This window comes from Equus caballus, chromosome 5 (genome assembly GCF_041296265.1).
Source record: "Equus caballus isolate H_3958 breed thoroughbred chromosome 5, TB-T2T, whole genome shotgun sequence".
NCBI classification, from domain to species: Eukaryota; Metazoa; Chordata; class Mammalia; order Perissodactyla; family Equidae; genus Equus; species Equus caballus.
The window spans coordinates 36,267,742-36,292,566 of record NC_091688.1 but is presented as its reverse complement, the minus strand read 5'-3'; the positions used below and the strand labels follow the sequence as shown (position 1 = coordinate 36,292,566).

Sequence of the window (24,825 nt, the reverse complement as noted above, 5' to 3'; positions counted from 1 at the left end):
ACAAATGGTCTTTGCAGCAGTGTTTATAATGGCCAAAAATTGAAGATGGGACCATTATCCACCATTAGGAGAATAAAGGTCGACATGTGGATCCAATGAAATACTATGCCACAGTGGAAATGACAGCTAGAGCCACCTGTGTCGGTATGGATCCACCTCACGAACCTTGCTGAGGAAAAGGGTGAGTTGCAGAATCCTCCCACAATAAAATACTGTTTACATAAAATTTAAACATGCCAAACAATACTCTATGTTGTTGATGGATACACAACAACAGTATGTAATGAAAGTAGAAAAACAGACATGGGATGATAAATACCAAATTCAGAGGTTACTTCTGGGAAGAGAGGGAGGAGAAAAGAATTAGGGAAGAAGGGGCTTCAGCTGATTCTGTGCTACTTTATTTCTTTAAGAAAAACACGAATCTGAAGCAAAGATGACAACATTTTAGAATTAAATAGAGCTGGGTGGTGGGTGCCCAGATGTTTCTTATGTTATCTGTTATACTTTTCTGGATGTTTAATATTCTTTTATACATATAATGATATATATACACACACCGGCCATGGAGGGAGACGTGGTGGATGGGGCAGAGCCCTGGAGGCAAAGGGAAAAGCAAATGAAGACCCCGAGGAGGGAGGAGCTGTGGTCTTAGCAGAACTGAAGGATCATCCATGGCACCATGACAGAAGGGAGCAGCCTCAAATAAGGCCAGAGAGGGAGATGGCCGGACCTGCTGGGCGTTATAAAAAGGGGTATGTTTTAATCTCAGGGCCATGGAGAGACATTGGAAATTTTAAGCAGAGGAATATTTACATTGGATCTGCTTCTATTTTGAGTAGGTCACTTCTTTCTTGTGTGTGTGAAATGCGTGGGATGCAAAAGCAGATGCCAGGAAAAGAATTAAGAGACTTTAACAATAATGTAGGCAGAAGACGTTGAGGAGCTCCATTATAATGGGACAGCAAAGGTGGGGAAAATAAGGTGGATTTGAGATATATTTTAAAGAAGAACCAGTAGAACTGGGTAATAGATTAGCTGTGAGGGATGAAGTTCGAAGTTTCTACGTAACTGGTGGTGCTGACTGAGATGAGAAAACTGATGGGGAGGAAGGCAGGGACAGTGAAAAGGGTGTTTGTTTGGTCATTCATTCCCAGCAAGGAGGAGAGAGATGAAGGGTTTTATTTTGGATCTGTTAAGTTTGAGATGCTTGTGAACTACCCAAGTGGAGGAGGAGAGCCGACAGTTGTATATTCAGGTCTGAAGTCCACCAGAGAGGTTAGGTCAGGTCAGGAGATATAAATTTGGGGTCACTGCACATTATTTAAAGCCATGAGACTAGGGAGACAGTGTGAACACTGAAGAGAAGAGCTAGGAAGTGAAAGGAAGGGAAGGGAAGAGAGGGGAAGGGAGGGGAGGGGAGGAGAGATGGGGAGGGGAGAGGTAGGGAGGGGAGATAGCCCAGGACTAAACACTGAGGACCCCTACCTTCAGTGTCAAGAAGAGCAGGATCTAGAAACAGACTAAGAAGGAGTGGCCAGAGGGGTAGGAGGGAAAACACGAGAGGGGGGATGCTATGGATGCCAAGAAAGAAAAGTGATTCAAGAGGGAAGCAGCGTTTAACTGTTGAAAATGCTGCTGAGTAGCCGAATAATCCGAGGCAGAAGAATGATCTGTTAGAGCTGGCAACACAGGAGTCATTGTGACTTTGACAAAAGCAGTTTAGTGATGTGGTGGGGGCTGAGTGGGTAGGGGTTGCAGAACAGGAGACGGTGAATGTGGGCAACTCTTTTGAGAAGCTTGGCAATAAATGGAGGAGAAACATGCGGTGAAAGCTGAGCAAGATGAGTAAGGCAGAGGGAGAGGTTTGTTTTGTTTTGGATAATATTTGTGCGCATCCATATGCAGATTGAAGGAATCCAGTGGAGACAGAAATCCGTGGGGGAGGAGTGCAGGGAATGAGTGCAGGGAGGAGTCCTTTGAGAAGAGGAACAAGAAGAAAATCCAAGCCACACAATGAATGTGGCTGAGCCAGGATTCCAACTCAGGACTGTCTGATTCCAAATGCCTTGCTCTTTCCCAAATATGTCATTGCCTCTTTTTAGTTTCTACTTGCTCATGGGTGTCTAATTTCCAGAATCCAGGGGTCTAAATCCTTTACCACCACCTCCTCTAAATACACAAGTTTTACAGTCTTCCCGTTTCCATCTGGATTCCGTGTCTACCCAGGGAACTGGAGTAGAAAATAAGCAAAGTGAAGAAAATTAAATCTGACCTATTTATGCATTCTGTGTAAATGCATGAAATAGATTATGTTTGACAGCGGTAAACAGAGAGCCAAAAAAATCCAATTTATCGCTTTAATTATATCGCTTCTCTTCCTCAATCTCCAGGGAAGAATGTGCCTCCATCCTTTTCCAGCCCCTCTATGGTGGCATTTCCTAATTTCTCAGACTGCTTTTGGTGACCACAGGCTTCTAGTCAAGGCTGTTCTAGCTGAAGCACAACTGAGAAATTTTTATCGTGCTCCCTAGGATGATGCATGCAAGGAAGAATGGAGTGGATTTGTATAAAATTAAAAGTAAGGAAATAGAGGTGGGGGTGGAGTTGTGATTCAAAGGATAGCATAGATTAAATGGCAGGCCCTCCAAAGAAATGGACCATCTCCCACTCATGAAGGAAGGAATAACAGTCCTGAGTTATTTGGATCCTAGGCTAACTCAGAGTCATCCAAACACCTTTAGGTAGGGAAATGTCACCCTAAAATCCACTAATTTGAGGATGAGAAGACCTGAAAGAGGGCAGATGAGATTACAATTCAGCAGCCATGCCACGGACTGATCCTGTGCATAAGCAGGAGCAGAAAGAAGGGGGGCCCCGTTCTATCTCAATCTCCGTCTCACACATATTTGTTGAGCACACACCCTGTGCCAGGTGCAGCAAAGAACAAGATAAACATGGCCCGTGCCCTCAGGAAGCTTGTAGGCCTATGCAGGAATGCACACAAGAGGCGATCAATGCCAGATGGATGTGGTAAGTGCTGAGACAGATGGATGTGCACCTGACCCAGGCTGGGGGGAAACAGAGGTCAGGAAAGAGTTTCTGTAGGAACGGGTATGTAAGTTGAAATCTGAGACATGAGTAGGATTTAGCCAGGCTGGCAGTGGGGGCAGGCAGTAGGGAAATTATAAACAACAGAAATATAAAGTGTGCATGCACACACATGGACATACACAATACCTATTTCCAAAAGCATCATATTAATGGAAACATTTTTGCTGGGCTAATTTGTGCTTTGGGGCAAATCAGAGTCTTGCCACCCAGGTTTCTGACTTGCACAGCAGGGTGGTGAGTGGTGCTGCCGACTAGCACAGGAAACCCCAGAAGAGGACGAGGCTGGGAGACAGAGGCTGGGTTTGGTCTTGACAGGTTGATTTTAAGGAGCCTCTGAGACCCCCATGCGGAGCTCTCAGGTAAGCAGTTTTGTATCTGAAATAGAGGTTCCAGCCTGCACTAGAAGACAAATTTGGGATTCATTGCATTAAAAGTAATTATTTGGAGGCTGGCCTCGTGGCTGAGTGGTCAAGTTCGCACGCTCTGCTTTAGTGGCCCAGGGTTTCAGCGGTTCGAATCCTGGGCACTGATATGGCACCACTTGTCAAGCCATACTGAGGCAGTGTCCCACATGCCACAACTAGAAGGACCCACAACTAAAAATATATAACTATGTACCAGGGGGCTTTGAGGAGAAAAAGGAAAAATAAAATCTTTTTAAAAAAGGAAAAAAAGTAATTATTTAACCATGGGGACAGATAAGAATATTTAGCAAGAGAATATGGAGTGAAAAGAGAAAGGGGCCTGGGATGGAGCTCTGAAGAACTTCTTCAAGTCACTGGAGGAGGGAATCTGAGCTGGCAGAGAGAGTGGGAAAAGAGAGTGGCGGGAGAGCAGGGAGGAAAACCAGGAGAGGTGTCCTGGTGTTTGAAGAAGGAGGGAGTAATCCACAGTAACAATGTGGTCTGCAGTCCAGCAGACTGAGGACAAAAACCTGTCCCTCGGTTACGCTGGAGACATGAAGGAGGCCGAAGCCAAACTGGAGTGGGTGGAGGGATGAGTGAGAGAGGAGCAGATGGAGACAGGGAGAATTCACACGGTGCTTCCACAGTCTTTCGCTTTGTGGCATATAGAGAAAATTATATTTAAATGGGACATTGGGTAATTGAGCAAGGCTGCTCCCAGCTGGAAGTGTGGCCCCACCCAGCTGCCCTGAGGGCTGAGAAAGTCAATATCCTATAACACCTGTAACCATTTGAGCCACACCAGTGTATCTCAGAACAGCAGCTAGGAAGGGCCGCCATCAACCACTCTTTCAAGTAGACTGTGAATGGCGGCTCGTGGTGAGTGTGGAGTCAGGAGAGGGTTTAGGGTGTGATTTGCTTTGGTTTGAAGACAAAAGAGACGAGCATCTTTCAGAAGCATCTATGGGAAAGATCCAGCTGAGGTGGCGTGACTGAATACATGGGAGAGAATGAGTAGGATAGCATTGGTATGAAAGCCTCCTAAGATGTAAGGGTAGAGTCCAACTGCAGGTGGAGGGGTGAACGTACAGATATTGCATGAGTGGAAGTATAATCCTCCCCACAGTCCTAGAAGTCGGATGTCATTATTACCATGTTACAAGTTTAAAATCTGAGGCTAGAGAGATTAAGCCACTGCCCCAGGTCCTCCACCTAGTAAACAGCAGAACAGATTAGAATCCAGATCTTTCTGACTCCAGAACTCCTAACAATTATACTTTGGTATATCTTGAACCTGATACAAGGCTAGGCCTGGTGACACAAAGATGATTTAGACTCAGCCCTTACCTTTGAGGAAATCACAGACTGGATGTAGAAAAGGACAATGAAACAAATATAATACAGTGTGATAAAATTTAAAAATGCAGTCATGAAAAAATGCTTTAAGAAGCTCAGACTATACTGACTATATGCCTGTCTATTCCTGAGCTCCTGGAGGCAGGGATGGACTGGGCATAGAGCAAGAGCTCGAAAAAAATGCTTGACGGTTCAGCACTCATAAGGGTTCCCTCCTTAAGGCAGTTGTCCATGTAGCCACAAGGGGTCGCTACAGACCTGACACAAACTTTTTCCATTGGCCTTTCCAAGATCTCCAGTTGTTCTCTAGAAGGAAAGGAGAGGGAAGGAAGGTGGTGACCAGATGCCTCACAGGGTTTCCTGCCCCCTGCAGGGCAGGCCTGGAGCTTCATTCCCAGTCTGGCTCCATCTTCACTGACTCCTGGTCTTTTCAGCTTCTGTCCTAAGTTCCAGGCTTTTAATATGTTTCCCCAATTTGCTCTCCCTTTGGGACCTAACTTAGGGAAATGGTCTCAGGTCTTTCCTTGGACCTCCAGTTCCAGCTAGGGATGTGGCTCCAATCCCACCAGCTTTATGGCCAAGTATTTTGTACAATTTCTTCACCTCTCTGGGCCTTACCAGTAAAAGCTAAGGTTGAGAGGAAGGCTCTGGTGGCTCAAGCCTTCCTGACTCTCCTCCTTATAGCAATAGCTAACCTTTATCAGCACTTCCTATTGCCAGGCATTGTTACAAGCCTGTAATATCCAATAAGGCAGCCACTAGCCACATGGAGCCATTGAAATTTAAGTTAATTAAAATTAAAAACAATTAAAACTTCACTTCCTCAGTCTCTCTAGCCAATTTCAGGTGCTCAATAGCTCCATGTGGCTAGTAGCTACTGGCATGAACAGCCCAGAGAACATTTCCGTCACAGTTGAAAGTTCTATTAGCACTAAGTGAGTCTCACATTTTTACCAAATTTAACCTTCATAATAGCCCTATGATGCAGGTGTAATTATTTATCTGCTTTAGAGATAAGGACCCTGAGGTGCAGAGGGGCTAGAAACTTAGCCAAGCTCTCAGCAGATTAGTATCCAGAGCGAGGATTTAAGCTCCAGTGGGTGGTTCCAGAGCCCACCATGCTGTCTCTATGCCAACAGCTGCACCCTAACCCCAGCTACCCTGCTCCCCGTCTCACCTCCTAGGAGTGGGACTGACTCTTCCCATTCCTCAACAGTCATGGTCCCTCACAGCTTCTCCCTGCCAGCTGACCCTGAGTCATGAGGGTATCTGGGCTTCAAGCTCCTTCTGGATAAGAATCCTCCCTCTCCTATCCTCCCCACCTCCATTTAGCCCCTCACTTCCCTTAGAGTATTAGTATTATGGGTTTTGATTCTTCCCCTAACCCGTTCCAGTCTCGGTTCAAGGTCAGCCTGGGTCCTAGAACATTCCTAACCTGGGCAGTAGCCCCACTTCCTTAGGCTCAGCTTCACCCTCAAGGGAATGGTGTGCAGCCAGTTCAGCTCAGAGAGCCCATTTTACTTACACCTCTGAAGGTGCAGCAGCTTCTCACTCTGCAGAAGTAGAGTGAGAAGTCAGACAGGGGTCACACACTCAAGCTGCTGGAACCCAGTAAAAGTGGAAGCAGCCAGGGGCAGAAGCTTCAACTGTTCTGCATGCAGGGCACCACGAATGCTTGCAAGCTAGACCATTTGTGGTTGCACCTGCCTCCTACCTTAGCTGCAGCCCTGCAGGTCTGCCATCTGGTCCTCTAGACCCATAGCTGAACAATGTTGGAGACCACTCAAGTGGGGAGCTCTGTTGGACAGAGAAGGATAAAAGAAAACATATAAATGTTCGCATCTTGAGGTGAGTGGACAAGATATCCAATTCCTGCTTTACTTCCTCACCATTTTTACCTCATTCCCAATCAACTGAGTCACAAAAGACATGCCTGGCCATGTCAGATTGGTTTCCCACTTCCACTGAATCGATCATCTTGGCCAAGAAAACAGAAAATTCACCTGCTCCATTCCCACCTTTAGAAATCAGCACATCAAATTCTTTCCAGACTATGAAACTTCTCATGTAAAGCCTTCCAGGAAAAACTTTACTGTCAGTAAGTGCTTCCTAGTATTTTACCCGACTCTCTGTGCTTCACCTTAATCTCACATGTTCTTTCCTCAAAGGAGATGGGGTGGTGAGGGTAGGTGCTCCTTCTCTGTTGAGGGACTATTGAGTTTTTATCTGTAACAAATGATGCTACTATGAGCATTCTTGCACATGGCTTCTGGTGCCCATATGCATGTGTTTCTGTTCAGCCTGTGAGTAGGAGTGAAAATGCTGAGTCATCGGGTATCCACATGTTTAGTTTTAGTAGATTCTGCCACATAGTTTTCCTGCCACAAAGTGGTTGTAGCAATTTATACTCCCACTGGAGGTGTGCAAGAGTTCTAGTTGCTTCATATCTCGACCAGAACTTGGTTGTTTATATGATTTTGGCCATTTTTATAGGGTACGTAGTGGTATCTCGTTGTAGTTTAAATTTGCATTTCTACAGTGATTTATGAAGTCAAGCTCCTTTTTCTATGTTTGTTTGGCACTTGGATATCTGCCTTTGTAAATTACCTATCCAATTATTTTGCCCATTTTTCTAATGGGTTGTCTGTCTTTTTCTTACTGACTTATAGATATTCTTATAATCTGGATATGAGTTCTTTGTCAGCCGTATGTATTAAAAATATCTTATCCCTGTGGTGCCTATTCACTCTCTTAATGGTGTCTTTTAATGAACAGTTGTTCTCAAAATAATAACCTGATGGTCTTAGAGCCTCAAATTCAGAACCTCTAGCCCCTTTCTAGTCCAACCTCACTGATCTCTGATTCCCTCCTGAACTGATGGTCTTGTGGACCATTTTCAGGATTCACTTCTCCATCTCATTGTGTTGTCCAGACACATTTCTCCTTGGAGGCGGTGGGGCACCTCCGAGAACTGGTGGTCACTCAGGGTCGGGGATGGATGATCTTCGTGTTTCCCGCACTGTGCTGGAAACCTTCCAAGCTAACTGAGGCTGAGACCAAGCAAATTCTGGCAGTTTCTGGATCTTTGCATAGCTATGTCCCATCCTGGTTCCCTAGAATGAGTGTTTTGAAGCCACAGAGAGAATGTTCAAAAGTGCTTGCTAGTGGTTTACTTACTGATACCTTCATGCTCCATGGTCAAGAAAATTTATTCGTATAATACTCCTTATATCAAAAAGGAAGTACCAACTTGAGCTTTTTAAGTTTCTTCCCCACTTCCTCTATTTAGACTGTCAAACAGTAGCACCGTTTTAGTGAGAGGACTTACTCACCCCACCCTGCGCCTGTGGCCTAGATGCTCTGCCCCCAGCTTTCCGTCTGCCTTCAGTCTGACCTGCTCCCTCCTCCGCACCAGGCCAGGCGCCATGCTGCTCTGGACGGTTGTGCTGTTCTTCGGTAAGTCACTGAGCGTTAGCATCCCCTCCTGGGCACCAAAGACTGTAAGTCGTTCCTGAGACGCGAAGCCTGATTTGACCTCTCTCAGTTCACGTGCATTTATGGCTGGAGCTTGAGACACGTGCGTACCCATGGGTATATTTGAAAGAGATGGGTGGGGGTGGGGTGGGTAGGAGGGATCCCTGATGTTTCCGGTCCCATTTGCCTGGGTCCCTGGAAGGGCAGCCCTTCGATGTATCAGAGCTAAATTAGGGAGGCAGAAAATCACATTCTGAGTCCCAGTGACATATTTACCTTGTGAAATCAGGTTAAAACACTCATCAGAGCTGTCGTGGGGGAAAAATAAAGTTATAGAAGGAAAGGAGGCTACTAGGGATGGGGAGAGATGAGGGAAACAGGGAAAAGCAGATGGGAGCTGGGGTTTTACAAGGAGATGTATTTTTATGAAGCCTCAGCATTTTCTTAGAACCTATCAACAATTACCAGGCTTCTCAACTGGTCAAGAGGCTTTGCTCTGGGTGTTCAAAGCCCTTTTCAAATTGATTGTCCTTTATCTGCCTACATCCTCTCTCTATTGGGGATGGGGGTCTGTTTCTAGTCTGACTGGTCCTTGGGGATGGTTAGAAGGATCAAATCCTTTCTCTCTGATCCATATCTCTTTCCTTGACCCACCTCCCCCCGGGGCCAGTAACCCAGGCCAGTGACTGAAGGGGCTGGTCTATGAGTAGAAGATTGGGGGAAGGGGGTCCCTGGGCTCCCTCAGACTCAGCTCAGTCTCAGCCATTGTCACCCTGCTACACTTAAAAGGAACAAGTCTCGTCATATATTTCATTTCATTTTATAGTTTCTGAGTTGACTTACTTTTTAAATTTGGTCTCAGTAGTTTGTTTATTTGTTTTCATTGAACCAGAAAAACAAAACCATTCCTAAATACAGTCTCTTCCTGGATAGAATTTGAGAATTTGACCTCTGTGAGGAAAATACCTGTTCCACTCAGAGCTCTTCCTTCCCCGACATCACTGTGTTACCCTGGGTTAGCCTGTGTGTTCTATGAATGGCCATTTGAACAAGTGAAAGGTCTAATGCTCACACTAAGGGCGGGGACAGGATGGCCTGGTGCCTGGATATACTCCAGAGGAAAGATCCCCAAGGACAAATGGCTACCTTGTAGAAGGAACAGCCCTAGGACTTGACTAGATAAAGTCCCAGAGCTTCCCAGCTTGGAACTCAGGATCTGATGGGAGAGAACAAAGGAAGAGAAAAGGGAGAGAGTCAGTGCGAGAAGAAGGAGAGAGTCAGTCAGAGAGAGACTGGCATGACTGGGTCACACTTGGTGCTCAGGACCCCAGAAAAGCAGCCTAAGACATGGACTCCATGGCCAGATGTGTAGGAACAGAGTTACTGTAAGAGCAGAGCTGCTATTTCCTCTCGGATGTGGACAGAGGGACTGAGAGAAAAACACCTACTTTGTAGTGCGGACGTTTTCGCATCTAACCTTCAGAGACTTAGAGAGCAGGCATTTTTTTTTTATCCCTATTAAGGAGTTGAAGAAAATGAGCTTCAAAAAGTTTAAGAAACTTTGCCGAGAATTACCCTGCTAACAAGAACAAAACAGGGATGTAAACCCAAGTCCATTTGATGTCAAACCCGATGCTTTTTCCCTTCTACCTCACTACCTCTGGTCTGCATGTAGTTGGATTCTAATCAGGAAAACTGGAAAATAAAATCCATTTAAAGTGCCTGGCAGGGCATGGTCACACAATAAATGGTGCCTAATATTATTGTTGGCTATCAGGGATTCAAGAGGCTAGAGGCCCTGACATTGACCATGCTGGTACATGGCTGTCCACGAAAGACATATTTAATGTTTGGGAGATGAACCTTAATTTTCTTCTGAGCCACGCATTAACCAACTTCACTCCCAGTACTGGAACCCATCCTCATATACACACACAGCATCCATGACAGGTCTCACGGGGCTTCCACATAACCCTCCCGGCTACATGGCAGCCACAGCTTGGCAAAGAAGCATGTTCCGATGTGGTAGAACACAGCTGTGAGATACTTCTTCATGTGGAGCTGAAACTTGCCTCCCTGACATCTCTAATTTCCATGAATTAGCCCCACTTCTGCCCTATGAAGTAACTCAGAATAAGTCTCTCCTCTCTTTTAAGCTTAACCCATCAAGTATTTGAAGACCACCATATGTCCCTACTCTGTCTTGTCTTTCTCAGATAAATATCTTCTCCCAATCCCTCTAATAGGAAATGGTTTCTAGACCGTGTTCGTTGTCCTGGGATGCTTGGTCTTGATGCGCTTTGTTAGTGGGCCAGGAGCTAGACATTCTCCTCCCTCCCGTAGTGGCCTGACTGGTGCAGAGGTCAGTGGGGCTGCTGCCTCCATTGTCCAAGACTCTGCTGTGCAACCTAGTTTGACAATAGCTCTTGGCTATCTCATCACACTATCACCTCATCTTTAGCCTACAGCTACTGAGGCCCCCAGGTCCTTTTTATAGGAACTGCTGTAAGCAGACATTGCCCAGTCTGCATGTGCCCAGTTCACTGCTGTCTTGATTATAGCCGGTGGGTCTGCAATCACAACTCCAAGGTCTTTCAGTGCCTTGGAGAGCAAGTCTTCGGGATTTGGGGACATGAGCTCAGTTGAAGTGTCTCTATGTTCTCTAGATGCCTTCTCTCTTATTATAGGCTTCAGTACCCTCAACCCTGTTTGTTTATCACTTTGTGGCTGCAAGATTGTTTTCCGGTGAAGAGGGGAACAAAAGGGAGGCATTGCTACACAGTAAGGTCTTAGTCACTCTGAGGTCAGGCCTTCTCTCTGCTCTCCGCTAATGTAATAACCACTTTCCCAGGCAGGGGGACAATATAACCTACGCAACTACTCTGTAAGGAAAAAATGACTGCTATCATTCCCAGTATACCTGCAAAACCAGGAACTGGAGGCTCTGGGATTTAAACAATTCGTCCAAGGTCACACAGAAAGAGCTGTATTCATGAGTCTAGTCCACGTCGTCTGATTCCAAATCCTGCATGCTTTCCACTACACCAAGCTCATAGTAAAAGATATGTTTAGATGTGGGGAGGGGGCGATCGCAGGATGGTAAGAAAGAAACTCATAATTCTGCGCACACTGAGAACCTGTGGCTGAGCTAAGCCTGAGCTAAGTAGAGAATGAAGGTGGAAAGCCTCTGCCTGTGTCCCAGGTAGTGTGGACAGCAAGATGGCAGCATGTGAAGGAACATGCAAACATCTGCATCTCAAACATCTACTGAGAGAGTCTTCACCCACCCCTCCCAAGGCTATTCTTGCATTTTTCTCAGTGTTCTGCACAGCACCTAGGACATGTCAGCAATGAAGGACACAAGGAAATCTAGAGGATAGGCTGAACTGACTGCTCTCAGCCCTACACCATTTATTGTTTCACCCGTGCCCCAAAGGCCAAAATACTCTCCACTGCCTCATATCCAAGCGTGCCTCTCAATTTAGGGTCCTCCATCCTGTAGGCTATTCATATCTGTCTAACCTCATCTGTCATCATTTTATGGCTTGGCCTCTCTTCCCAGGCCACCTATTCTCCTCAAACATTCATTCATTTAAAAGCATGAGTGCAGTGTATACAAGGTGCAAGCAAGTGTGTGATGCACTGGCTGGTTTGTAGTTCTCTCTTTGATCCGAGCTGCCTGTCCATGTCCCACATCCTTTAATGATTACTCCTCCAGGGAAACCTTACCTCCTGCATCTGATTGCTTCCATCCTCTGTTCCTCAGAGTAGGGACATTGGACCACAGGAGTCAGGTCCTGCCTCTGCTATCTGAGTTCTTCTATAAGTGCAGATAGGACCCACAGGCACATTAGTGCAAGAGTCTAGTCCTATGGATTCTAATTTTTGTTCCCTGCCCCGCATGTCTGGGCACAAAGGAAAGCATTCATGCATTTATTCAACAGGTGCTTATTGAACACAGACTGTGTTCCAGGCACAGGTCATAGGCATAGGTAATATGGCCCTGAACAAGACAGGCAGAGTCCCTGCTGTCATGGAGCTTACATTCTAGACAGAGGGAGACAGGTGATAAGCAGGCAATTTAATGAATACAATAATTTATAACAGTGATAAGTGCTCTGATGATAATACAATGGGGCATTGTGATAGTGATTGAGGAGAATTCTTTTGATTGGGTGTCCCAGGAAGACCTGTCTAAGGAGGCAACATTTTAACTGAAATAGAGCAGAGGAGTCCAGGCAGTAGGTCCACCATAAAAGTTATTGGGTGGCTGGGTGGCTGGGTGGCTAGTTAGCTGTGTGGTTAGGTGGCTGCTTGTCTGGGTGGTTGGGTGGCTGGGTAGTTGGATGGTTTAGTGGCTGGGTGGCTAGATGGTGGAGCGGCTGCATGGCCGAGTGATTGGGTGGTTGGATGACTAGGTGCCTGTGGGGCTGGGTGGTTGGTTGATTGAATGGGTGTTACTACCCATTCCTGAGGTGACAGGCTTCCTTGTCATAAAATTCTTTCTGCTACTTAACCTAATTTTCTCATTTTGTTCTCTTGTAGTTCCCTGTTTGGGGAAAACAGGTAAGTCTTGTCTATGTCTCTTCTATCTCCAAGTGTGTTCCTGGGTCAAAACATTGGATGGCTACAAGGCAGGGCCATTGGGTCCCCCAGAAACATCTTCAGAGCAACACCAGACTAGGCCCTGCCTCAGAAGACTTAGCTAATGCCCAGGAAGAGGAGAAAACCAAGACTCCACTGATCTCAGGCTGAGGGTAATTCTAGGGTGACTCAAGTCCCAGCAGAATGGCTCTGGGCCTCCATCCTGTTTCCTTCCAGGTAGCACTGGCCTCCATCTCCTCCCAGTGTGGCCCTGGAGCCCCAGTATTCTCCACTCATAGAGACCCTGGACTCCTTTCTCTCCCTTTTATAGTCAGAGAAGCAGGCACCTTTGTCTATAGATCAGTCTTTGTTCCTCAGCTGCCCTTAGTCTCTAGCCCACCGTCCCACTGACCTCCATGGAGCTTTCTTTTGAGTAGGAAAAAACTCTGACCTATGAACATCTTGACCTTAAAGGACATGTTCTGTGATGCCAGGGAGGGAGAATTCAACGCAACACTTAGTGCTCCTAGAAGGAGCAGTCGTGGAAGCAAAACTCATCATTTAGTTAGGCTGGGAGCATCATTACTTTTGTGAGCATCATTACTTCCAGGGGACAGGTCTTGAGGATCCAAGGAGATCCAGGCAAAGGCAAGGTATGCTGGGGCTCCCCTCGGAGCTCCCTATCTGGTCCTCATCATTATTCTCCAGTGAAAAGTTCAGGCCCCTGAGTTCTGCCTGGGACTGGTGGTGTCTGACTTGTCAGAGAAGTATGGCCTGGGGCCACTCTGCAAATGATGCTGGGTCCCCAGGAGCTCTTCCTTGTCCACCTCAGGGTATAGTATACATTTTTAGTAGTGAGGACAGAGTTGACAGATCCCTGCCCGTGACCATGGTAGAAATGTGGTGAAAAACTCCCTGCTGGGGGTGCAGATGGAGGCTGGGTCTGGGGAAGCCTGACAAGAAAAGCAGCAGGAGTGAGCCAAGGCGGTGGCACTTCCGACACCTGCCGCTCTAGCTCCTCTCTGGTGGGCAGGGGTGCAGCTCTCACAAGGAGCTGCTCTTGGGGAGTCAGGAGATAAGAAACCAATCTAGGGGAGTGAGAATTGGCTCAGGAGGAGTGCAGCAGAACAATGGATGGAAGGAATCCAACTTGACCCAAGCTTGGTAAGGTGGCAGAGGACAGTGCAATGTAAAAGGAGACAAGGAGGGTAGGAGGGAAGAAGGCCAAAAAGGAGGCACAGGAAGAAGAGGGCGGGGGGGGGGGGGGGGGGGGGACGGGCAAGGAAAAGAAGAGAGAGAAGAGAAGAAGGAGGGGAAAGGAGAGTAGAGGCCCTGACCCGGTTCTGGCATGAAGGACTGAGGGACAGTGACAGCTGTACAGGCGTCATCCAGAAGCCTCCATCCCGAGTGGGAGGCCTCAGGCTAGGGGACAGAGGAAGAAAACGGGCTGATGGAACCTGCAGCTCCAGGGTGACCCTGTTCCTGTGTCTCACAGTCTGGCTGAACCTCCGAGCCTGGCCAGACCCCGTGTTTGAAGGAGACACCCTGACTTTGCAATGCCAGGGAAGGAGGAATGCAGCCGTGTCCCGGGTGACATTCTACAAAGATGGGAAATCCCTCCAGTTCTCTAAGGACAGCCAGACTCTGTCCGTGGGGCCAGCAACAGTGAAAAACAGTGGCCGGTACTGGTGCAGTGGGCAGGTGACTTATGGTCCATTCACTGACATGCAAATCTCAAGGATTACCATGGTTCAAGTCCAAGGTGAGTCACCAGCTTGGTGGATTGAAGGGAGTAGGGTGCTGCTCAGGGATCTGGTCTCTAGAAGTCAGCAGCTCTCTGGGCAGTACCCCCACCTCTGGCTGCCCCTGATGCTGGGCCAGTCCACAGGGCCCTGAGACATCCATGACACTGTCCAAATGCCCTGCCTGCCCACCATGAGGCACATCTGGAGCCAGGAGAAGGAGGGGAGATGCCCTGGGGAGGGGCTAGGAAGAGCCCTGAACCAGTCCTGCCACTCACTCCCCTTGAGGCCCTGGGCTGGACCCTTCCCCTCTGGGGACAAATGACCTCTAGGGTCCCTCTGGCTCTGGCCTGGGATTCCAGAGGGGCTCGGGTGTGTGGGAGTCGTTTCAGAGCTAGTGGGTAGGATGAGAGGCTGGTTCCTGGGAGATGATGAGTGTTTTCCACAGGACAGGGGGCTGTGGCCTGGGATGTGCTGAAGCGCAGACCTCAGCCTCTTGGGGCCTCGCTGTCCAGGGCCCCGTCCTGAGTCCTGGGCGTGCCTTTCCCCAGAGCTGTTCCTGCCTCCTGTGCTGAGCACTGTCCACTCTTCTGAGCCCCGTGAGGGGAGCCCGGTGACCCTGAGATGTGAGACAATGCTGCACCCACAGAGGTCAGCCTTGCGGCTCCTCTTCTCCTTCTACAAGGAGGGCCACGTCTTGCAGGACGGGGGCCTCCACCCAGAACTGTGCATCCCAGGAGCCCAGGATGGAGACTCTGGGCTTTACTGGTGCAAGGCTGCCCCTGAGGGAGGCCGAGTTCAGAAACAGAGCCCCCAGCTGGAGATCAGGGTGCGGGGTAAGTGGAGGAGGGACGGGAGACACTCCCCAGGGATCTGGGCATCAGGCAATGGGGTCCCCTGGGAGTGTGGGGAGGGGTGCCTAGGGGAGGAAGAGCTGGGAGCCTGGGTGGTCCAGCTGACCCTCCCAACCTGTGTGTTGCCCCAGCTCCTGTGTCCCGTCCTCTGCTCACGCTGAGACCCAGGCCCACTGGCCTCGCTGTGGGGGACATGGTGGAGCTTCTCTGTGAGGTCCAGAGGGGCTCCCCTCCGATCCTGTACTCATTCTACCTCGACGGGAAGATCCTGGGGAATCACTCAGCCCCCCATGGTGGAGCTGTCTCCTTCCTCTTCCCAGTGATGTCAAAGCAGCATGCTGGGAACTACTCCTGCCAGGCTGAGAACAGTGTTTCCAAAGAGTCAAGTGGGCCTGTGACACTCTCCCTGGATGGTACGTCTTGTCCCCCAACTGGATTCTGAGCCCCAGGAAACTGGCAGGGTCACTTCTGACTCCTCTGTGTACCTCCCACCACGCCCGGCACAATGCTGGGCTGGTAGCAGGCACTGCGAGACTGAGCATGGACCCTATCCACTGAACCTGGTGGGGAAACAATGAAGTCTATGGAGAGTGGGGAACGCCGTGGGGCAAGGGCTACCTGGTCATCCATGGCATTGCCTGTCCATGCTGGCATCCTCTGAGCCATCCTTCATCCCCATCTACAAGGTTCCTCCAGGCCACATGATTCCCCCTAATGCCAGCCATTCTGTCTCTTCTGTGCCCATCTGGGATGTATTTCTGAATTTCTTCCTCAATGCTCATGGTCATCTCTACTCACCCCCTAGGTCCTCTGGTCTTGTCCACCCCCACCAGCAGCAACTGGCTGGTTCCTTGGCTACCTGCAAGCCTGCTGGGTGTGATGGTCATTGCTGCTGCACTTCTGGGTTATTTCAGACCCTGGAGAAAAAACGGTCAGTAACTCTTTCTGGCTTTCTTTGTTGCTGAATCCCTATGCCAGGCACTGCCCAGCCTTTGGAAAGCCAGAGTCTGACAGGACCAGCTGCTTTCTTCTCCTGGGTGTTGGGTGGGAGGAAGGACTTCTCTTCACATGTCACACAAAGGGGCCCATGGAGGGACACTTACAGCTTCCAAAACATACACACACAGGGACACACTGTCTCACACATGCAGTCACCCAGAGTTGCACACAAACACACTGCTACACGCTGAGGCATGAATAGAGGCACAAATAGTGATTCTTACAAACCGAACTTGATGTCGATCAGTGTCCTTCACATTTGAAAGACAGTCTGTGGCTGTGAATTTGATTGAAAAAACCTAAGGCCTCCAACTCTCTCTCTCATTAAACTCACCAGAGCTCTGGTCTACCTAGTAGAGGAGAAAGAAGAAATGAAAACTCCAGAGTGTGTGTGCCTGCTCACACACACACACTCATCTTGTACAGGGCTGTGCCCTCAGTGAGTGTTCAGTGGATAAGTCATCAGAAAGGAAACATGGTGGAGAGGACTGAGCAAGGGCCTGGCCCCAACACTGCTGTTGACTAATTCTGTGACCTTGGCCCAGTTCACTCTAAGATGCTCTAAGATCTGCTCTCAGATATCGTAAGGGTGTAAGTCAGAACAATAACATCTATCTAACAACTAATGAGTTAACACCATCTAACCTAATGTGTTAAACGGGCACTTTCTGGGTGCTCAGTACATTTCTCAGTCATCTCAGCAGGTCACCCAGCAGGTTCCCTGGGTGGCCCTTTCTCCTGTTGTCCATTCTCTAATTCCTCCAGTCAGAATCACTGAAAATAAAAAATTTGGTTAAAATTCAGATGCACAGGGAAAACAATCAGAGAAATGGCATTTCTAGGTAATCTATCAATTTTGATATTCAAGACTCTCTTCTTCTTCCTGTCTTGGTCATGATAGTTAAGCGTGAATGTTGGCTTTCAAAGCAATTACCTTGGGTGGCTACACATTTATTCCAACTCTAACCCTGTTCACCTCAGGCCACATTTACGGGAAATGAGCCAAAGCTATTTGGTGCCAGTTTATTCCTAGGCCTTCAAATCCACCTACAGAGGCTCAAACAACCCCACTTCCTCCTCTGCAGGGCAACAGTCTTATTTTCCACTTGCCGAGGGCAAAAGCAATTGCTCTCCTAGACCTCCAGAGCCAGATTTACTTATTCAAGTTTGTAGCTCCCTCTGTTGAGGAATTAGTGATGTTTTCCCAGAGTTGGGACAGACTGCTCTCTGAGGAAGACCACCCAGTCATGCGATCCAAGTTTTCCTCCCTGACCATCAGCCAGGATACCTGAAAGAGTCTCTCTCTGGCCCTAGACCCAATCTCTTGCCTCACCAAGCACCCCAGTTAGGGCTTGGGCCAGCCTCCAACTTCTTCTCGCCTTTTTAATTTAGCAGTCTTTGTCCATCCAGCCTCCCATTCCCTCTTCCCTCTAGTCTTGAGTATAGATTTCATGCAGGCTAGACTTGCTTTAAGATATTACCTGTATGGTAGGAGAAAGATGGAGGCAGGCCCAGAGCTAGATGGGGAGGCCGCTGGAGTAGAGGACGATGAACTGAAGATCTTTGAGTTCTACCATCCCTGCATCTGTAACAAAGCCTCCTTCCAGTGGCCCAGTCTGGCCTCGGTAGCACAGGTGTTTCCGTTCACTCACCTGTGGGTCAGATCTTTAAAGGCAAAGCAACATAGCACAGCCTTCTCCCTCCCGGCCCCGGACAAGATGATAGAAGAGAAATCACTGGTGAAAGATCATCAAGAGGAAGATGCCTTTCACAGGGAGTAAAAGAGCATTACCTGTTCACATGGAGATTCTGCCCTCCCCCCCACCCATCCCCACTCCCCACCCATCCCCACTCCCCACCCAACCCCCACTGCCAGGAGCACCTGGGCTATTTCTTGTTAAGAAACCTGTCTCTCATGAAAATAAGACTCCGGGTGGTGGTCCTCTTATCTCAGAATCTCAGGAGCACAAAACCTTTTTTATAATGTAGCTCAGAAAACCACCTTCAGGCCCGACTCCATAGCTACACAAGAAAAACAGTCATATCAACACCTTCCTTCTCCACACCCAGCTCTGGAAGATCCTTACCCATTTCCAGATAGCATATCCATTCCTCACCAGACAAAAATATGCCACCACCAAAGCTGTTTAGTAGATTGAGTCTGTATCTCTGAAGGTCATTTTCAAAACATTTTGACCGATGATGATGTCTCTAGAACTAGGATGTGGTCATGCAAGGGGCCTACTTCAAAGGAGCACTTACTTAGGTGTGCAAGTTCTGGTTTGTTTGTTTACAAGTGTTCATTTTACTACCTGTTGTCACACCTCCCATAAAACAGAGTTCCCTCGAGTTCACAGAGCTCTTCATGGAGTGGAGACTCGGAACCACGGCCCCGAGGAATGAGCAGTAGGGCATGTTTAATAATCACAGGCCTCTCTGAGTCTCCACAAATGCACCCTTGGTTTCACAGAAGGAGTCATTTCCACAGATCCTACCCACTGATTCTGATGCGTTCTTGCTGTTAGAGCTAATGAATATTTCTTGGGCACTGACCATGAACCAGGTGTTCTAAAATCCACATGTGACTCAATTCCTATCCCAGGAGCTAATTTTTAAAGTTCTGGAAGTAGCTGCTATCACAGAGGCAGCATGATCATGGAGAAAAAGCGTACAAACCTGGATTAAGATTCTGTCCTCACCACTTCCTGTGTGACTGTGGAGAAGTCACCTCTCCCAGCCTCAGTCACCTCGTCTGTAAAATGGAGATACAGTATCGGCCTTTGCAACACCGAAGAATTAGGAAAGGAGGCTTTTTTGACATCCAGCCATGTGGTGGTCTCTGGGTTAGGTGCTTTGCGATGAAGTAGACACTGCATTTGAATTCCCCAGCCCAGTGTCTGGCATAGTGTGTGGTCAAAGTTATTAGCTTTTTCCCCTTCTCAAAAGCAGCCTGACTGGTAGGTCTGGGGCCCTTTCCATGCAAGGGTGTAACCCATCCTTTCTGACCCTATTCCCTCCCAGTTTGTGATTCCTATAGAGGTATCCTACCCTCTAGGGTATTTTTCAAAGGAAACATCCCATAAAAATTTACTGTGTCCAGACCTATGAATTAACCTTCATGAACAAACCAGCCTCAGACCTCCAGTAGCCTCCACTGACATTCTTTCTCTCAGCCTCTCTGTCCCCCCTGTCCAGCCTTCTCTCCGAGGGATCTCAATGAATTGTGACTTTGTATCGCCTAGGGCCCCTTCCACCCCAGAATCTGCCCCCAGCTCCAAGTGGAGAGCAGCACTCACTGTGTGCCAAAGGTAAGGACTCCCAGCAGGACCATGGTCTGTCCATTAAGGCAGAGAAGGGCCTCTTGAGGGGAGTAAGGAGAAGGAAGCCCTTGTGAGCCCCAGGTCTCAGGAATCAGAGTCATCTGGGGAAGGATGGCTGCTGCGGAGAGTTTGACGAGCAAGAGCTGTGGAGTTGGTGGTGGGAGAGCCTGGACTCCAGGAGAGAGGGCAGGGAGTGTTTAGACCAAAGGTTGGCAAACTATGGTGCATGGGCCAAACCCAGGCCCACCACATATTTTTGTAAAGAAAGTTGTTTATGTATTGTGCGTGACTGTTTACTACAGAGCCAAGTGGTTGCCACAGAGACTGTGTGGCCCACAAAGACTAAAATATTTACTATCTTTTTTACAGAAAAAGTTTGCCAACTTCTAGTTTAAACAATGTTGGGCTGGGGAAGCTGCTAGAATCTGTTGCAGAGACCAGGCACCTCTTGCCAACATGGGTATCCTATATTAATGACTGCCTCCCACTGCCAGTTTTCACCATGACACAGCCCCTGATTGCCTTTCCTGCATGCGTGTCTTCAGGACACTTGTCTTAGGTGGGCGAGCAGGTGGGTCATATTTAAGCCTCGTTCCTTCTTTCAGTTCATTATCAGAATAAGAAAGAAGAAGGTGTCATCTACTCTGCAGTGCGTACAACCTCAAATAGTGAAGGTGAGTGATCTTGGGCCATACTTGACATCTTTGCCAATGTAAATGGGAAGTTTGGCACCTGGGGTGAGGGTATCACTACCACTTTGAGGGTTTCATCACCATTACCATTTTGTTGTTGTTAATGTCAGTGAGTTGATTCCATCCAGTTGATTCTGTGTGCAGCAGAGGGGAACCCTGCCCAGTCTTTTCTCACCATCCTCTCACCTTCCAGCGCTATATCAGACAGTTCTCCGCTGCTATTCATAGGGTTTTCATGGCCAACTTTTTTTGAAGTGGGTGGCCAGGTCCTTTTTCCTAGTCTCTCTTAGTCTGGAAGCTCCACTGAAACCTCTCTACCACGGGTGACCCTGCTGGTGTTTGAAATACCGTTGGCATAGCTTTCAGCATCACGGTAACACACAGCCACCACAGTATGACAACCAACAGATATGTAATGTGGTTCTCTGGCCAGGAAACAAATTCAGATAGCAGGGGTGAGAGCATTGAATCCTAACCACTAGACTACTAAGACCATTTTACCATCACCGTAATGACCACTATCTCCATCACCACCATCATCACCACCACCGCCTCCTCCTTCACTTCCACCATCACCAGCACCACCACTATGACCACTATAATCACTATCCTCAACAGCCTCTCGACCAACACTGCTACCATCCTAACTAGGGAGTTTTTTGCCTTTTTCTGAACACTGTGGAGGAACAAAGGAAAGAGAGAAAAGAATGATACAGTTTTTCTTTTCCCCGGAGTCTAAGTCAGAACAAGACAGTCCCAGCTATAGGAGGGAGTTAAGAAGACCATGACCTCCAGCCAGGCTACCAGTGTCAGGGTAGCTGGGATGGGGAGAAGCCAGTTCTCACTCTAACAGAGAGAGAGGCAACGTGGTGTGGTGGGAAGAGTGTGTGTTTCTGAGTCAGTCAGAACTGAGTTCAAAACCTGACTATGTACTCATGTGTGACTGGACAAGTTATTTAACCTCTCTGAGCCTAAGCTATAAAGTAGAAATAATGCCTACTTTTCAAGACTATTATAAATTACTAGGAATAGAACCTGGGTTGTAGAAATCTTAAAGATTGTCTGGTATGTAATAGGTATTCAAAAAATAGGGAGCTTCTTTCCGTATGCCTCACTTGCTCTTAAATTTTGATTCCTGGTCTGTAAAATGAGTTTGAATGAGCCCAGGGTTTCTGCTCCCTCCCATAAAAGGCACTAAGGGCAGTGGTCAGCCTAGGAGGCTCTTGAACTGGGGGCAGTTCCCCCAGGACTTGACTGCTTATTGCCCAAAGCACTGCCAGGGCAGACGGGAAAGCACACGTGGGCACGGTTCCTTCCCGAGGAGAGTCACAATGAGGACTTAAACATAAGAAAGAAAAAAAGAAACCAGCCTCAGACTATATGTTTTCATTGGCAAAATAAGGAAATGTGACCGCTTTAATCCTAGGAGGGCAACAAAGGTGAAGGCATGATTCAGGATTGGGTGGGGCTGGGGGCGATCTGCTCCCAACTCATGCTCTAAGCAGGCTTTCCCTGACGGATGGGTGAAGAATCTGAAACCCAGAGTGAGGAGGGGCCATTACATTCCAAGATCCATAGGGAAGGGGACCCTGGATCTCCTCATGTTTGCAGAGATTCAACACTGCCTACAGTCCCACTTCTTATGGAAGTGGCTGAGGAGAGTTATTAACCTTGCTGAGCCTCGGTTCTCTCATCCCACTTTGAGAAAGATCAATAATAAATATGATCCTCACAACTAAGAGATTGGCTGGTACACGCTAAGTGTCTAATGTAGTGGTTATTTTAAAGTGTCTTTGACAAGTTCATCGCTCTTCATCCTCTCCATGATCCTTGTGAGGTGGTCGCTCTTAGCACCACCACCACTATTGGTTGAGGAAGCTGAGATGCAGATTCCCGGTGACTGGCCGAAGGTCACACAGCTCGTGTGTCGTAGACCCAGGTCTCCTGATTCCCAGGCCCACCTATTTGCAGATGGAGGGTCAAGGGTCCTGAGACGTCAAAGGGGGAACAGAGTTCCCTGGGCTGGTACGAGCTCTCTAGAAGAAGACAACTGGCAAGGAGGAGTTAGGAAGGAGACACAACAGTGAGCACAGACCCTAACCTAAGTGTACTCCTCTTTCCCCCACAGCCAGGCCTGCTGAGTCAACCTCAAGGGAAAAGGTAATTTGGGACCCCCCTGCTGTTTTCTCATCCTCTGTGTTACATCCGATTCCTCATCCTAACCTGACTCTCTCACAGGACAATTCTGTCATCTACACTGAGGTGAGATGCCCACAGCTTGGTGAGGTTCCAGCCAAGCGGCTGAATATGAGAAGCAGGACCCACAGAGATCCCCTTGGTGACCGTGATGAGGTCCTCTACTGGTGACGGTACCCCTCAACGTGCACATCCATCCACAGCCTCCAGTGTTCCTCAGCAGGCCAGCAGTGCCCCAGCCTCTTTTGTGGGTCTCCCAGTCAGGGAGCCCCTAAGCCCTTTGTCCTGGTCAGGGTCCTGAGGAGACTCAAGGAGCACATGAATGAACTCTGGGTCTCCCTCTTAGCAGAAGCCCAGGCAATGTGTGGGAAGGGAGATCCCACTCACGCAATAGGTTCCAACAGTGAACTGAACTTGGAAGCTACAGATGTTTTCTTTCCACGTGAATGGAGGGGTCAGAGTCCCTTCTCTCTCTATATATAAGTGCTTTCTGTTATGGTCCTCAGTCCCTTTGGATGTGCTTGGCTTGACCCTGAAAGGAGAGAACGTCAATCTGCATATCCCAGAGGGCTGGCCCTGGGTAGCTCCTATAAAGCATTTCCAACTTTCAACTTCCAACTTTTTTTTTGTTGCTGAGGCCCATGAGTGACCACAGGGCTGAGGGTTCTCTCAGAGGTTCAGTGATACCGAGGATCAGTGGGGAAAGGGCCTGGCCCAGACAATATCAGAGAATTCTTGACGCTGAAGCCAGAGCCCCACTGGCTCCGAGAACTCTGCTTCACGTGCAGCTCCATTTTGGTTCAAACCCTTCCAGGTTACCAAAGTTTATGGAACTGAGGCTCGCCCAAAGCCCCCATGTGTGGAGTACACAAGAAAACCCACTTACCCCTTGCATGTTTAAAAGATACATGGTTGTAAAGCTTACTCGTTAATAAAGGTGTATCATTAATTTGTTTCATACTGTTCATCAATATCACTCATTTGCCTGCTAGTTTGATTTGGTTTGTTCAAGGAGTCTACACTCTTTGAGGCCTGAGAGTGGTCAATGAAGGATTAGTTACACTTGCTCCTGCGAAGCCCTGGCGCCAGCTTCACAAGGCCCTGCTCTGGAACCACAGAATGAAGTCTCAGTTACCGACGCTTGACTACACCAGACCCCACCCACCTCTCCTAGCAAGAAGTCCACGTTTTCAGAGAGCTCCTGGCCCCACAGAGCTGCAGACATCTAGAATTTACCCTTGAGCTTATTAGAAATGCAGATGCTCAGACCCAACCCCAGACCTGATGAATCAGAATCTGCATGTCAGTAAGATCTCTAGGCAATTTGTATGCACATTAAAGTTTAAAAAGCCTGGTCTGCCTCCAGAATACATACTTCACCAAAGTACACTCGCCTTTGGGAGCTTAACCGCCTGTGGTTTTGCTCTGGGTGAAGACAGTGGATGAGACGGATCGGCCCAGGAGAACTAGTAAAACAACCCATTCTAGCCTTTTTTCTCACTTCTCTTTTATTCCCTTTTCTTTCTTCCCTTCTCCCACTGGAAGCCTTCCTCTTCCTCATCCCCCTCCCCATCTCTCTCATCCCCAATCCAGTCCACAGCCAGAATACACCAAGACCCTCTCCCCTTTGCCTCTTTGACTCTGCTAGGGTGTCTGAGAGGCACACACCAGGTCATCTAGAAACGCAGGGCCCTCACTGGTCGATCAGGAAGCAGCCACAGAGCCCAAGCCCTGGCCGTGCCCTCTGTAAAGGAGGCACCCTCCTTGTAGAGGTCAAATCATGGACAGCTCGTGAAGGAAACACTGATGATGGGGACCCCAAAGGAGCCTGCTGGTCCAGTCATCCCCATAGACTGCCTTCTCCCTGAATTTTCATACCTCCCCTCGCGCCCCCTCACCCCTACACCAGGAACACTCAATGCATGGTCCATGGACTAGGGCCCATCTGTGAACTGTGTCTACCAGGCCAGGATGAGATAAGTAGAACAATTGAAAGCAAGAATCTAGAAACTTCTATAGCAAATCTTGAAACTTCTATACAGAGTAATTTTATGTGTAATCATAAAAAATTAGGGCTTGTATTTTGTATG

At 48.2% G+C, this 24,825-nt stretch overlaps 1 protein-coding gene across 2 annotated transcripts; it reads left to right on the top strand.

The window, feature by feature from the left end:
* The first annotated feature begins 8,148 nt into the window (after positions 1–8,148).
* Positions 8,149–24,089, top strand: FCRL6 (Fc receptor like 6). 2 transcript variants are annotated; one of them, XM_001491018.5, is made up of 10 exons: positions 8,220–8,330; positions 12,894–12,914; positions 14,428–14,694; positions 15,226–15,510; positions 15,660–15,941; positions 16,334–16,459; positions 19,770–19,835; positions 20,453–20,521; positions 22,668–22,699; positions 22,778–23,701. In XM_001491018.5, exons 1-10 carry the CDS (start codon positions 8,300–8,302, stop codon positions 22,904–22,906), a joined length of 1,308 nt encoding a protein of 435 aa, XP_001491068.4. In that variant the 5' UTR covers positions 8,220–8,299; the 3' UTR covers positions 22,907–23,701. The 2 variants fall into 2 exon arrangements, with proteins under 2 accessions (XP_070123045.1, XP_001491068.4); XM_070266944.1 differs by lacking the exon at positions 12,894–12,914 and having other exon boundaries at positions 8,149–8,330; positions 14,402–14,694; positions 22,778–24,089.
* The last annotated feature ends 736 nt before the right edge of the window (positions 24,090–24,825 follow it).